Source organism: Chrysemys picta, chromosome 2, assembly GCF_011386835.1.
Source record: "Chrysemys picta bellii isolate R12L10 chromosome 2, ASM1138683v2, whole genome shotgun sequence".
Lineage (NCBI taxonomy): Eukaryota > Metazoa > Chordata > Testudines > Emydidae > Chrysemys > Chrysemys picta.
This window is the reverse complement of record NC_088792.1, coordinates 280,637,985-280,653,667: the sequence shown is the minus strand read 5'-3', so window position 1 is coordinate 280,653,667 and position 15,683 is coordinate 280,637,985. Positions and strand designations below refer to the sequence as shown.

The 15,683-nt window shown below is 40.7% G+C and overlaps 1 protein-coding gene across 8 annotated transcripts in view; it reads left to right on the top strand.

Annotated features, from left to right (window-relative positions):
• TRAPPC9 (trafficking protein particle complex subunit 9) overlaps positions 1 to 15,683 on the top strand; it is an 852,706-nt gene that overhangs the window by 46,747 nt on the left and 790,276 nt on the right. For all 8 annotated transcript variants that reach the window (XM_065586245.1, XM_005291042.5, XM_005291041.5 and 5 more), the window contains exons 6-7: positions 11,390 to 11,511; positions 12,819 to 12,944. In XM_065586245.1, coding sequence (XP_065442317.1) covers positions 11,390 to 11,511; positions 12,819 to 12,944 — 248 coding nt within the window. The remainder of the gene's footprint in view (positions 1 to 11,389; positions 11,512 to 12,818; positions 12,945 to 15,683) is intronic.

The following is a 15,683-nucleotide window of genomic DNA, read 5'->3' as shown; positions in this document are numbered from 1 at the left end:
CCTCATCTCCTTCCTCATCTTCCCCGTCCCCTAACATGTCCGAGGAACCGGCCGTGGACACTATCCCATCCTCAGAGTCCACGGTCACTGGTGGGGTAGTGGTGGCGGCCGCAGCGAGGATGGAATGCAGTGCCTCGTAGAAACGGGATGTCTGGGGATGGGATCCGGAGCGTCCGTTTGCCTCTTTGGTCTTCTGGTAGCCTTGTCTCAGCTCCTTGATTTTCACGCAGCACTGCGTTGCATCCCGGCTGTATCCTCTCTCTGCCATGTCTTTAGAGATCTTCTCGTAGATCTTTGCATTCCGTCTTTTGGATCGCAGCTCGGAAAGCACGGACTCATCGCCCCACACAGCGATGAGATCCAAGACTTCCCGATCAGTCCATGCTGGGGCCCTCTTTCTATTCAGACTGCACGGCCATCACTGCTGGAGAGCTCTGCATCGTTGCCAGTGCTGCTGTGCTCGCCACGATGTCCAGACAGGAAATGAGATTCAAACTGGCCAGACAGGAAAAGGAATTCCAATTCAAATTTTCCCGGGGCTTTTCCTGTGTGGCTGGTCAGAGCATCCGAGCTCGCACTGCTGTCCAGAGCGTCAACAGAGTGGTGCACTGTGGGATAGCTCCCGGAGCTATTAGCGTCGATTTCCATCCACACCTAGCCTAATTCGACATGGCCATGTCGAATTTGGTGCTACTCCCCTCGTCGGGGAGGAGTACAGAAGTCGAATTAAAGAGACCTCTATGTCGAACTAAATAGCATCGCAGTGTGGACGGGTGCAGGGTTAATTCGATGTAACGGCGCTAACTTCGACATAAACGCCTAGTGTAGACCAGGCCTTAGTCCTGTGGGTTTTTATTTCTGTTTCAATAATTACTTTGCTCAAACTCTGAAGCAGCATTCACTTTACCACCAAAGGCTGTTGATGACAAAAGAGGATTTACAAATTGTAGCTTGTTTATTAGACCAAAATTATGTGATTTGGGATTCATTTATTTAGTCCATTTGCAAGGTGTCTCTTGAGACATCTGAGTATCAGACAATAAAAACCAAATAGAATGCATTAAGATGTAAATACAGTATTCACCTGGACACTATCAAAGCATCTGGCACTATGACAAACCCAAAAGCTGTGATGCAAGCCACCCAACCCATTTCAGTGAGGTCTTATCCCATTTAGCAATATGAATAAAAGAACAAAAAATGAACAGGTATAAGAGTAGGTATGCGGCAAATATGGTTCAGAATAGGCCAGTTGAAGAAATGAGACTTGCAGCATACCCTAAAGGCAGTTTGTTGCATAAGCACTAATGAAAAATACTTATACCTTGGTGCTGTGTAGCACTTTGCAACAAAAGGGTTTACTTGCTTCTTTTAGATCTATTTAATTATAATTTCATAATTTTCCTTGCCTCCAGTTAATGTAACATGAAACACCTTACCAATGTATTTCAGTTTTTCATATGCAAATGAGTTTTTTCTGGGAACAATTGTTTTAAAATGAAGATATCCAAAATAAGCTGAAAAAGGTCTGTTTTATATAGAAATGACAGTAGGAATGTTCTTTTGTTTTAAAACTAGTACAGATTATAAAGGCTGTCTGTTACTTTCTTAAAAAAAAACCCCACATGATACAGTGAAACTGCCAAATGGGTCACCTTAAATTGAAATGACCATTTAAAATAGTTTGTCACTGTTTAAGGTTTTATATTTAAGTGAAGATCACACTTCTCTATTTTCATGACAGCTGTTCATGGCCCAGTTGCTTAGAATTAAATGAAAAATTGTCCATTAGTTTTCATATGCACAGTATTGTATTTGTTCCTATATGTTGTTAGCACTGCTTTGTAGATGTCAAAACATAAGAACATAAGAGAGGCTGTACCGGGTCAGACCAAAGGTCCATCTAGCCCAGTATCCTGTCTACCGACAGTGGCCAATGCCAGGTGCCCCAGAGGGAGTGAACCTAACAGGCAATGATCAAGTGATCGCTCTTCTGCCATCCATCTCCATCCTCTGACAGACAGAGGCTAGGGACACCATTCCTTACCGGTATTCATTTTTTGGTTTAGGGATTCTTCAGTAGCTTTTTTTATTAAATAAGCTTTCTCACAAAGGCAATTGATGTAAGAGTGTAAGATCCCCACTTTCTCCTCCAATTCTGCAGTTGGAGGGGAGCCTGTGCCCATGGATTAAGCTTGGAGGCACCTCTGCTTTTTTCCCTCATGGCTTGTGGAAGCCAGGTTGTTTGCAGTAACTTAAGCTGTAGTACTTCTTATGGAGGATCTTAAATGTCCAATTCAATCTCTTTTACTCTGTTTCGTGAAAGTGTAAATTTGACTGGAATGGAGGAAAGCAGTGTGTGATCTCTTTTGAGAGAAGAACATAAGAATGGCTATACTGGATTAGACCAAAGGTCTATCTAGTCCAGTATCCTGTCTTCTATTGCTAGGTGCTTCAGAGGAAATGAACAGAACAGGAAATCCATCAAGTGATCCATCCCCGTCCCCCTTTCCCAGTTTCTGGCAAACAGAGGCTAGGTACACCATCTCTGCCCATCCTGGCTAATAGCCTTTGATGGACCTGTCCTCCATGAATTATCTCGTTCTTTTTTGAACTCTTAGTCTTGGCCTTCACAACACCCTCTGGCAAAGAGTTCCATAGGTTGACTGTGCATTGTGTGAAGAAATACTTCCTTTTTTTGTTTTAAACCCACTGCCTGTTACATTTGGTGACCCCTAGTTCGTGTGTTATGAGAAGGAGTAAATAACACTTCCTTATTTACTTTCTCCACACCAGTCATAATTTTATAGATCTCTATCATATCCCTCCTTAGTCGTTTCATACGCCTAATCATTTTGCCCTTTTCTGTACTTATCACTTAAACCCTAAAAAGGCAAGTAGAATCTCATTATGTCTTCTTGAAATGAATGACTTTGCCAGATGACTTAGATAACGTGGGTGCATTGTCCGGAACATAAAATATGCTGCGATGGATCAGATCAATTCTTTAAGTCTCGTATCCGGTCACTGCTAGTGATCAATGCTTTATTTATGCTTTAGGGGAAAGCAAAAATTCACTATAATGCATCTAAATAGTTATATGTGGTGTTTAACCTTGAAGAACAAGATTTTATTATTCTTTATATACATATACATATATAAAAATAGAGACAGAGGCAAGATAAAATTAATATTAAAACTCTAGCCCTTTTAAAAATCCATCTACATAATTTTAGATTACTGGAAGAAAATGAGATTTTTCTTACAGTTCTGAGCATTTATTCCTTAATTTTGAAGTAGGACATATAATCCTATCAAGATTGTCTGCTGTGTTTCAGATTTTTTTGAAAGTGAGCTCCTGAATCTCCTTCAATTCATTAACTTGAAGAAATTTCAGAGATCCTAGAGACTGTCAGCCATTCTGTTATAAACACTATTGTATTCTGGCGATATTTTGTGGTGGTTTAGTCTTTATATTCCTACTTCTTTCCTGTTCTGATATCTCTGTTGGCTTTAAGGCTTTATTCTCTTCATAACTTCATTCATAAGCCCTTTTACTAGATGCAGCCACAGATGTTTTTTTTAATTTCAGGTAATTTGGAATCTATATTTCCCTATTTTCTTATCAAGGCAGTCTTTTATTCAGAACATTTTCTCTCGTGGGCTCATCCTTTAACAGCACAAATTAAACCATTGAATGCAAATTGTAGAATCACAGTTCTAACACAAGGAGAGATGAATCTGACTAACAGAAGACTGAGCAGAGCTTTAAAAAAAAGTGTTTTTTGTGCTCCCCATGTGGTTTCTTTTAAATTTTGTGTCAGTTCCGGCTAGCCTGACAGTGACTTGAAATCTACTCACTTTTTTCTCAGTTATTACCATAGAAGTCCAGATAAAAACTGTTTTAGCTTTAACAGCTCTATTTTTAAAATATTGATTTTCCCCAAGTATATAGAATCATAGACATGTAGGAACCTTGATAGGTCATCTACTCCAGTCCCCTGGATTGATGCAGGACTAAGTATTATCTTCTAGACCATCCCTGACAGATGTTTGTCTAACCTGTTCTTAAAAACCTCCAGTGGCAGAGATTCCACAGGTAATTTGTTCTTTGGCTTAACTACCCTACAGTTAAGTTTTTGCTACTATCTAACCTAAATCTTCCTTGGTGCAATTTAAGCTAGGGTGACCAGATCACCCAAGACAAATATCGGGACGCAGGGGGAGGGGGGGGGCGTGGCGGGGGCGGGGCCAAAAAAAAACCCCTTCCTCCGCAAGCGCTGGAGGGAGGCCCGGGAGACTCAGGGGAAGCGCGGGGCCGGGGTGAGGAACAGTCCGGCCTGGTCCCTTGCAGGCAGGACTCAGTTGGGCGGTAGGGAGAGGAGGGGGGCGGCCCGCGGGGCCAGGCGGTGGCTGTTCTCACCCCCGGCCAGCGGGACTTGGGAGCAGCCGCTGCTGCAGCTCCCACTGCCGCGGGGGCAGGAAGCGGCCATGGCGCTCCGCGGCTGCAGCTCTGGCGCCCCCGAACCCCTCGAGCCGGGGCCTGCTGCGGGGACCCAGCAGCGCGCACGCTGCTTGCGCCCAGCCCCTGGCCAGTCGCGTCTGGGCTGCTGCCCAGCTGGTGCTATCCCACGGCGGCCCTGGAGTGGGGGCAGCAGGCCCCAGCCCCCCCGTCCCGCAGGGGAACGAACGGGGCTGGGCTGCCGATGCCTCCGCCCCGGGGCCGCCGCGGGATAGCACCAGCTGGGCAGCAGCCCAGATGCGACTGGCAAGGGGCTGGGCCCAGCGTACGCGCTGCTGGGTCCCCGCAGCAGGCCCCGGCTCGGGGGGTTCGGAGGCACCGCAGCCGCGGAGCGCCATGGCCGCTTCCTCCCCCGCGGCAGTGGGAGCTGCAGCAGCGGCTGCTCCCAAGTCCCGCTGCCCGGGGGGACAACAACAGCCGCCGCCTGGCCCCGCTGGTCGCCCCCCTCCTCTCCCAACCATCCAACTGAGTCCTGCCTGCTCGGGGCCAGGCCGGACTGTTACTCACCCTGGCCCCGCACTTCCCCTGCGTCTCCCGGGCCTCCCTCCAGCGCTTGTGGAGGGAGGGGGAATGGTGAGCCCGGGGAAGAGGCGGGGATTCGGGGAGGGAGCCAATTGGGAGAGGAGGGGGCGGAGTTGGGGCGGGGGGGGGGGGTGCGAGCACTTCCGGGCTCTAGGCTCCGGGGCATTTCCTTGTTTGTCCAGTGTCCCGACCGCATGTCGGTCGGGACGCGGGACAAACAAGGAAATATCGGGACAGTCCCGATAAAATCGGGACGTCTGGTCACCCTAATTTAAGCCCATTACTTTTTGTCCTGTCCTCAGTGATTAAGGATAACCATTTATCACCTTCCTCTTTATAACAGCCTTTTACATACTTGAAGGTTGTTATCATGTCCTGCCTCAGTCTTCTTTTCCAGACTAAACAAACCCAATTTTTTCAATCTTTCCTCCTAGATCATGTTTTCTAGATCTTTAATCATTTTGTTGCTCTCCTCTGGACTTTCTTCAATTTGTCCACATTTTTCCTCAAGTGTGGTGCCCAAAACTGGACACTGTACTCCAGTTGAGACCTTATCAGTGCAGAGTAGAGTGGAAAAATTACTTCTTGTGTCTTGCTTACGACACTCCTGCTAATACATCCCAGAATGATGTTTGCTTTTTTGCAACAGTACTGTATTGTTGAATCATATTTAGTTTGTGATCCACTATAACCCTCAGATCCTTTTCTGCAGTACTCCTTCCTAAGCAGTCATTTCTCATTTTGTATTTGCTTGATTGACAGTTGATTATTCCTTCATAATTTGTAATAGTTTGCATTTGAACTTATTGAATTTCATCCTCTAAAGCGCTTGCAACCTCTCACAGCTTGGTATCATCTGCAAACTTTATAAGTATACTCTGTATACCCTTATCCAAATCATTCATGAAGGTATTGAACAGAAACAGACCAAGGACAGATCCCTGTGGGACCCCATTTGATAATGCGCTTCCAGCTTGATTGTGAGCCATTAATGACTAATCTTTGAGTACGGTTTTCCAGCCATCTGTGCACCCACCTTATAGTAGGTTCGTCTAGGCTATACTTCTCTAGTTTGTTTGAGACCGTCATATGAGACAGTATCAAAAGCTTTACTTAAATTGAGATATGACATCTACTGCTTCCCCCCCCGTCCGCAAGGCTTCTTACCCTGTCAATAAAGGATATTAGATTGGTTGACATAATTTGTTCTTGACAAATCCATGATAACTATTGTTTATTACCTTATTTTCTTGTAAGTGCTTACAGATTGTTTTACTCCATTATCTTTCTGGGTACTGAAGTAAAGATGATTGTTCTATAATTCACTAGGTTGTCCTTATCAGGGGGTAGCCGTGTTAGTCTGTATCTACAAAAACAACAAAGAGTCTGGTGGCACCTTAAAGACTAACAGATATCTGTTAGTCTTTAAGGTGCCACCAGACTCTTTGTTGTTTTTGTAGGTTGTCCTTGTAGTCTAAGAATTCTAACCAGGACAGAGAAGGATCATCTGGCAGTGTAAATATCTAACTGCTAATGTATCTATTCTTTGCTTGTTAAATTTTTAGTATGTATAGTAATTCAGATAATTACTACTATAACTAGTTGCTCTTTTTTCAGGTTTCAGTGGTAGCCGTGTTAGTCTGTATCAGAAAAAAAAAAAAAAAAAAATGGAGTCCTTGTAGCACTTTAGGCTACATCCTCACTACGGGGGGAGGGAGGGTGTCGATTTAAGATACGCAAATTCGACGTATTGGAGCCGACTTACCCCGCTGTGAGGACGGCGGCAAATCGACCTCCGCGGCTCCCCGTCGACGGTGCTTACTCCTACCTCCGCCAGTGGAGTACAAGCGTCGATTCGGGGATCGAATGTCGCGTCCCAATGAGACGCGATATTTCTATCCCTGAGAGATGGATTTCTACCCGCTGATTCAGGTGGGTAGTGTAGACGTAGCCTTAGAGACTAACAAATTTATTTGGGCATAAGCTTTCGTGGGCTAGAACCCACTTCATCGGCTGAATGAAGTAAAAGATACAGGAACAGGTATAAATACATGAAAGGATGTGGGGTGCTTTACCAAGTGTTAAGTCAGTCTAACGAGTTAAATCAATTAACAGCAGGATACCAATGGAGGAGAAATAACTTTTGAAGTGGTCAGAGAGTGGCCCATTACAGACAGTTGACAAGAAGGTGTGAGTAACAGTAGGGAGAAATTAGTATTGGGGAAATTAAGTTTAGGGTATTTTTTTTTTTTTTGCTCTTTCTTATTCTTTCACAAAGAATCCATTTTATTTCAAGATCTCTTGCCTTAAATGAGTGATACCTGATATCACCACTGTCTGATACTAAGATTCAAAAATTTAAGACCTCTACTAGCTGGAGGATTAAACCAGTTAGTCAGAGGTAGATATAAAAGGTTACCATGATGGGCCTCCACCAGTGATGTCCCTGGTGAGAAGCCTAGTCCCACCACCTCTGGTTGTTGGCAAGAAATAGGGTGCTAGGAATTTTATTAATGGTGCCCTTGGATTTTATTCATTGGAAGGGAGGAAGGAGTCTTTTCTTACACTCCAGGGCCTTGTGACTATGCTCCATGTTGTTAGTGCTGCAGAGTGTTGCTGGTGCTGCAGAATTGTTAGTACTGCTATTCTTGAAGCCTCCAGTGTTATCTGCACTGTCAGAGGGCAGCATGATGATTCAGCAGACCTCGATGTTATTCGTAAAGAAAGTCCACAGGCTCGTTTGGTGGTAAAGATGCTTGGGCAAGTTTATTGTCCGCAAAGGACTGTGCTAGTGCCCTGTCCAATTGGTCACAGGGACACTAACAGAAGTTTGCCCATGACAAGGCAAATGTAACAGGATGCTTCCCCTTGGCTGATACAAAGGTGCCCCTCCTGTGGCTTCTCCTTTTATACATTGGTACAAACAAGTTAAGTATTAACTAACAACATCAGGAGTGTATCACCTTTATACCTTGTACCTTCTAGTTAGAACAAAACATCCTCATCCATTATGCTGTCTTCACGTTCTTATGAGGGGTCAGTGTTTTCCTGTACAATCTCTAGGGAATTTGTTTACACAGTTGCTTGAGAACTGTAGGTGTTTCTGTACCATTCTCTCTGGTAAGGAACGTGCTTACTTGGTTAGCCAATACCTCGTGTATTGCCTAGGCCTAGTCTGGTTCATACTCTTAGTTATGTGTAGGGCTCCAGCAAGACTTACACCCTACTACTCCTCCATCTTTTTGAGATTTGCAAAAAATGGGAGGGGAAGAAAAAGGTTTATCTTCTCATCTCTTTCCCAGCATCTATTCTGAGGAGGATCTTCTGTTTGATTAACTTTGGTATCTGTTTTCTGGTAGCTTTCCTCAGTAGTGTTATGAAACTGACGTGGTCCAAGGCTGCCTAGCTTTTGTCTGCGGGTATCTGAAGCGTTTTAGTGAAAATAACCAGTCATCTTCATTTTATTCTGCTACTGTGTGGGAAAGCTTTTAACAGCAAGAGAAATGTTGGAATTGTCTGCCTACAGATTCAGAAAGATGAAACTGTATCACTTAGCTTTCAAATGTGAGTGAAATTTAATCTTCGCAACAGTAAGAATTCTGCTAAAATTGTGAGTTTAGGTCTTCTCTGCTCACTAGGGAAAACTTCTTTCTCTCACCTAATGAGTGGATTTTTCAAACCCTGAACATATATATCAAATAGGTCTCTTATGAAACCTATCCCTTCAATATAATTTTGCACAATATTCTGATATTTTATTGGTTGAATAAGTTGGAGTATAGGCCTGTGAATATTAATATCTTATCAAAACGAATCATACTTGGAATACTTGATGTACAATATTAACTAATTCATCAGTTCTCACATCTTTATCTAAGATTATCCACTGGTTACTAATGGGGGATGCAAAGTAATCATTAGTCCCATCATTATTTGTAATGGATGTTTTTTCTGTCACATCAGACTATTGATTTCCATCTTTGGTCAAGTATGCAGTAATATCCAGTGTGAAACATACATAGATCCAGTATTGACTCTTAATGGTGAAGGAGTTGTTACATGGAGGCCAGTAATTCATAAATGAAACACGCATGGTGTGTAGAATGTGTAGCCATAAAATAATTATTTTTACGTGGGAATGAACTACCATCATTATATTAGATCTTCAGAATTCTGAACAATTTTATTAAAAACTTAACACAATTTGTTTGATGTTCAGGATGGTTTCACATTGAGACTATATACTGGATTTTGTGTGAGGTTCTGTTCCCCATTCTAGCTTGTTAACATTTTCTTCTGGTTTTAGGCTGTTTTATGTAATAGACTTGAAAAATACTCAAATGTTTCATATTGCACCAATAAACATCATTGGAACCAAAATTTAGTCCACTGCTAAATGTTAAGAGCACTTACGCCTGGATTGCTATTGATTATTCAAAGGTTCTATTGTATGTATGATACATCATGCACATTTATATAAAGAAGCTATAATTCTGTTTTCTAAACTGACAATTGTGAAAGCATCCTGTTAAAAAGGACTTTACAGAAATTGTCGTTTCAGCTTTAAGATTTTCAAAATACACCTCTACCCTGATATAATGCGACCAGATATAACATGAATTCGGATATAATGCAGTAAAGCAGTGCTCCAGGGGGCTGGGGGGCTGTGCACTCCGGCGGATCAGAGCAAGTTTGATATAATGCGGTTTCACCTATAACGCAGTAAGATTTTTTTTTTGGCTCCCGAGGGCAGCGTTATATCGAGGTAGAGGTATAGTAAATCTGTATCGCTTCTTATCACTGACTTCTGTATAGATTGACATTTCTAATAAATGGACATTTATAAAACTCTCCAGAGCAATATGTTCCTATCTGATAAATATAGTATCGTATATACTAGTATCATGTTGCATGAAAAAAACAATGTTATAAATACGTGCTAAATGGATTTGTACAATAAAATTCGGTTGTACTTAAAGATATAACTTCTAAAATAAAAACTTTGAAAATTGCTCAATATTTCAGTTGTAATGATGAGTTTCATTATTCAGGTCCATAGTTTACTCTAAATAATAGAGCTTCTTAGCAAGGACAATGGTATTGTTTGTTAGTATTAATTGTATTGTGGGAGCCTCCAAAAGACCCAATCAGGATTTGGGCCCTATTGTGCTAGACTCTAAACCATGGGCTATATGGTCCCGTTCCTTGAAGAGCTTGCAACTTAAAAAGACAAAACACAAATGGACAAGGATAAACATACAAGCAAAGGAATTAAGGTGGTAATGGGCACATGTCTCATTGCTTAAATTTCCCCTTCTTTGACACAATCCCTTTATTTTATTTTTTTATTTTGGGAAAGATTAAGCAAAGGGGAATAACAGGAGTTAGTGATTAAACAGGCCTGGAGGGAGGCCAGAGAGTTGGAGGGCGCTGGTTGCAATATGTACTTGGTTAGGGAGTCCTCAGGATGTGAACTTGCTTCCTGTATCCTTGGTAGTATGACAGGCTCAGATTTGATGGCCTTTAGGACGTGCTGCAAGGCTTACTTGTTTTCCTATGGTTTTCTGAGGTTGGATATATGAAAGAGAGAGGTTCATTGTAAAGGATTTTGGAGTGTTTTGATAGTGATTCTGAATGGTAGAATTTATGAAACTTTTATGTAAAATTGTCCACTAAATTTTTAAAAATATAAAATGTAAAATTAAAACAAATCATACAAATGGAAAAGTTCTCAAAGTTAAATTGTATAATTTTGAATGGGCTATGGTTATTTAATTCTTGAAGTAAAACCCTTTTTTAAAAACAAAGTCTGAACAGTCTGAGGAATTTTCCTCCAGGGTAGATTGGCTGAGGCCCTGGAGGTTTTTCGCCTTCCTCCGCAGCATGGGGCAGGGATCGCTAGCAGGAGGGTTCTCTGCCAGTTGAAGTCACCAAGACACAGGATTTGGGGACTTCATCAGCAGAGTCAAGGGAAGGGTAGGGACGGTTTTGTGGCCTGCAGCATGCAGGGGGTCAGACCAGATGATCATAATGGTCCCTTCTGACCTTAAAGTCTATGAGTCTGAGTCATTGAGGTAGGTATAGGAGACCATAAATTCATATATTGAATGTTCTTTCATAACCAAATAGCTATATCTCCTTTTTGCCTTTTTTATGATTTGAATTATTTTTTTAGTTCATTTTAGTAAGGCATAATATTCTACAGTCATTTGTCACTCAGCCAGGACATGGCTTCTTTATTCATTATGTACACTTCACTGAAACCTATTTTGTATTCTAGCTTATTAGATATGTTTAATTTTAACTAGAAGCTTCCTACTCATTCCTTACTCTGTTCCACTGTAGGTGCCCTCACTTCAAATGGTATAAATGCAGATACTAGTGCTGAAATAGGACGTGCCAAGAACTGCCTTGGCCCTGAAGACATCATAGATAAATATAAAGAGGCCATTTCTTACTACAGCAAGGTAACCTTATGTGCATTATGAGAAATTTCCATACATGCATCAATTCCAGTGTACTGTCAATGTATTTTTAGTTGGTGTTAAAGATCACCTGCCTTATAAAGTACATATAAATATTGGCATATTCGTTTCATTTGTGTAAGGGTACAATAATGTTGTAAGAAACACGAGTAACTTATAACAGTACAGCACACAGAGGGCATATAGAGTCTGCTCTCTGATAGGGGATCTGTCCATTTCAGAATTCTGGTTAAGCCTTCACACTACAAGGGACCAACCTCAAACTATGGTTTTATGTTGAGTTGTACTATGTACTGTACCACTTGTGCCTTTAGACTGTAAAGTCTGTAGATTAATTAGTATATATTTTTGAGGGGTGTATGAACATAAAGTGCTTTTATTAATGCTAGTTATTTTGGGGAAGTTCTCTGTTAATTGGTGGGCACAGTTATACTTTTGAATATTCATGCCTATTTCTATCATTGACATTTTACTGTGTAAGCTGACTAACATACTGTATGTATGCTGTAGCAATCTTTGAGAGGTGTCTTGAGTTTATTGAAGGGTTTGCAACTAATGGTACCTTTCCTGGAATCAAATATTTAGAACATAGTCTCAGGAGCGTGTGAAGGAGGAGGCGGGGGGACCTGAAGAAATAGTAAAGGCAAATATTCCTTTGGCTGATCCTTAAATGGAGACTAAAAGGAACTTTTTAAAGCCATCATCCATACTGGACCCTTTTTCCAGATTTCTGTGTCTAAACTGCATCCTCAGAGCATATGGTGTTAAGGTAGCTGTAAACTTCCGTTTAGACAAAAAAATCTTTGTATTATAAATTCCCTTTTGTATCACAGTTAATGGGTATCCTCATCTGTACAACGGATACATTTCATGGTATTTTAATATTTTGTTCAGTTCTGTCATCCCCTCCTTTAAGCTTCAAAACATTTATTTTGCATTGTTCTAAAACTGAGTTTTAAAAAATATGGGTTTTAATGTCATGTTTGCAATGAAAGAAGAATCTCCAAACGAAGAAAACTGTTATATACAGGTAGTTAAAATTACACTGAGGATGAAGCTGACTTTAGCAGTTCTTTTACGGATGAATAATTGTTCATTAGCATGCATCATAGGTTGCTAATCAAACAATGTAATCATTAGTGTTCAGAGGTAATTGTACGGATTTTGGTGAAGTGAAAAGAATGAAATGTGTGATGATTTGCATGCACAGAAACATTTTTCAAGCTTGACAAAGAGAGGCATCCTTATATATTAAGGCACTTCAGTTATTTTTGTTTCCTCTTTTCAAGTATAAAAATGCTGGTGTAATTGAGTTGGAAGCCTGTGTGAAGGCAGTGAGAGTCCTAGCAATACAGAAAAAAAGCATGGAAGCATCTGAATTTCTTCAGAATGCAGTTTATATCAATCTTCGACAGGTGAGTGTATAAACTGTTGGGTTTTTTTAAACTGAGAATGAAAAAATCATTAAGGGGTGAAAAATCCTTGAATTTAGGAACCTTGTTTTGCTATTCTGTCTTGAAACTAATGCTTTACACCTCTTTAGCACCTTACATCCCACGATCTCAAAGCATGTTAGAAACACTAACAACTCCATCTAAAATATGGAGGCTTGGTGAATGAGATTGAAGACTATTGGTGATACTCTTCAAGTGACGAATAAAGGTGTCTTAGGGATGCCCAGTTGTCAAAGGTCTTATTGGAAAGCTATGGTAGAGAAAATTGGCCACATGATCAGTTGTATCATACCTATTATTCCTCAGTTGTATCTGTTATGTGAGGTATGAACATTATATGTACAATACAGTATATTTTATTTAAAAAAATTCAAACCACTGAAAACCAGACTCAAAGCCCAGCATAAAAATATATCAGATTACACGAATAAGTCTTTCATATGGTGAGGGTCTTACGGTGAGCCTCAACTGGACATTTGTCAGCTCAGACAATGTGATCCTTGAAAGAGAAATTATTCTATGAATATGTCCTGGAACTTGTGGAATGATTTACACTTGGCACTTCCAGCCTGCAGTTATATGTAGAAATCACATCCTTAACAGATCGGTACAATGGCAATGATCACTTCATTCAACTGCCGCTTGCAGAAGGGATGTTCTTCCCTGCAGGACATCTGACTAGGTGAATCTCTCTTACTGTACTAGTGGAGGGAGTAGGTTCAGAGGTCAAAGCACTGAGTCATTTTTGCTTGTCAAATGGGCAGAGACCAATTTGTTGTCTGAATGCTCCACATTCTGAGTCCTCTCAACTACCAAACAAGTGGCTGAATGGAAAAATTTCTTTTGGAGAATGATTCCCAGATTGTATGCTTTGAAGACAAAGGATTGTCTTCCTCTGTGTTTAGAAAAAGATCTAAAAGTATGTGCTGGAGTAATGGTTTCTATTAGTGCAGAGCTCTTTAATCTAGGAAGGAAAGCATAAAAAGATCCAGTGACTGAAAGTTGAAACTAGAAATTCAGACTAAAACAAGGCAATTTTTTAAACAATGAGGATAATTAACCATTAGAACAACTTACCATGGCAAGTGGTGCAATCTCCATCACTTGAAGTCTTTTTAAATAAGGGTGGATGTCTTACTAAAAGATATGCTCTAGTTCAACAAGAAGTTGGGGCATAAATCACTAGGTGAAATTCTTTGGCTTGTGTTATGTAGGAGGTTAGACTAGATAGCAGTTTTTTTCTGGCCTTAAAATCTGTGAAAAATAGATTAAATTAAATTAATAGATACTAGTGTAATTATTACTAAAGATAGATGTGTTAAATTGGATGAGTGGGGCATTGTAGCTGTAGATTTTTGTCTCAAATGACCGTGCTAAGCTCTACTAGCTCTCTTCTGCAGGTATTTGGAGCAATACACCTTGGCTCTGGATGCATTTTCCTTAGGCTTGAATCTTCTGTCATTGTATTGTTCCCCTCACTTTTGCTTTAACACTCTTCAGATTAGAAATGGGAGGCCTCCCATTTGCCTTTATATGTTGCAGTTGGCTAGATGCATTATAATTATTTTGTCTTCCTCTGACATATCAGTTACAATGAACAAGAGACACTGACAGATGCATCTAAATATTGTTTTGAAAATTCATTTATAGCACCTATGTTCTTGTCTAGTAAATACTTAAGTATCACACATGTTATGACTGGAATCTTCCTTTGAGGTTGTGGAAAAATAACTAAGTTGATATGAAAATTGTTATAAGATACTGTCTTAGGGTACATATTAAGCATAATTGTATGATGGGGTATATTACGGGACGAAGACCTCAAAGAACACGTGCCACTGGGTACATGGAGACATAGAGGCTTGGACTTCTGGACAGAAGCTCTACCCAGACTGCTTGTTTGGAACTTTGGGGGGTTTGAATAATTTGAAGCATTGGCACTTGGCTCTTGGGGAGAGGGAGAGATGGTTTGTCGGTTAGCTCCTCTGAGAAGCGCTGCTGGACTCTCTAAACGTAAACTGCCCCAATTAGGTAGTGACAGATGTTTCTCATTGAACTCCTATACTCTTTGCCTTTAGATATTCTCAATCCTGGAGCAAGAGTTACTTAAACACTAGTTTTTTCCTTTGTATATTAGTGACTTTTTTGAGTGAAGTTGTGTTCATACCTTTAAAGTTATCAAACATACTTTTTTATGATCGTTGTCAGTGATTTAAAGTCTTGTATTATGGATTGTTTGCCCAAGCTATATGTTGTGCACCAGCTGTCAGCAGTGATACACTACAAGAACTTGTTATTGCTTGTTACTAGGATATTACAGAACTGAAATATTGTCTAACAGCCTCTGACTTTTCCAAAACAAGACATTTTTTTTCTCTATTTAACTTCAGTGTACTTTACAGTTAAACAAGAGAGAAATAGTGAGCTTAAATTGGATATCATACCGAAGTGCAGCAGCTGTGTAAACTAGAGAAAACTTGTAGGTTTTGATCAAGTTTCTTCTTTCGTAGAATTTGATGCCTATCAAGATTAAGCTTTTCAGTGTCTATTTCCTGAGTCCAGTGGGCTGTACGATTTTGTCCAGAAGCATGAGGATTAATATTTACATTGTTCTTAGAAATTTATAAAATCAAAGAAGGATTAAGCTGGGACGTTTATCCTCCTTTTTTCTTAATTTGTTACCCTATTGAAAAGGGTTTG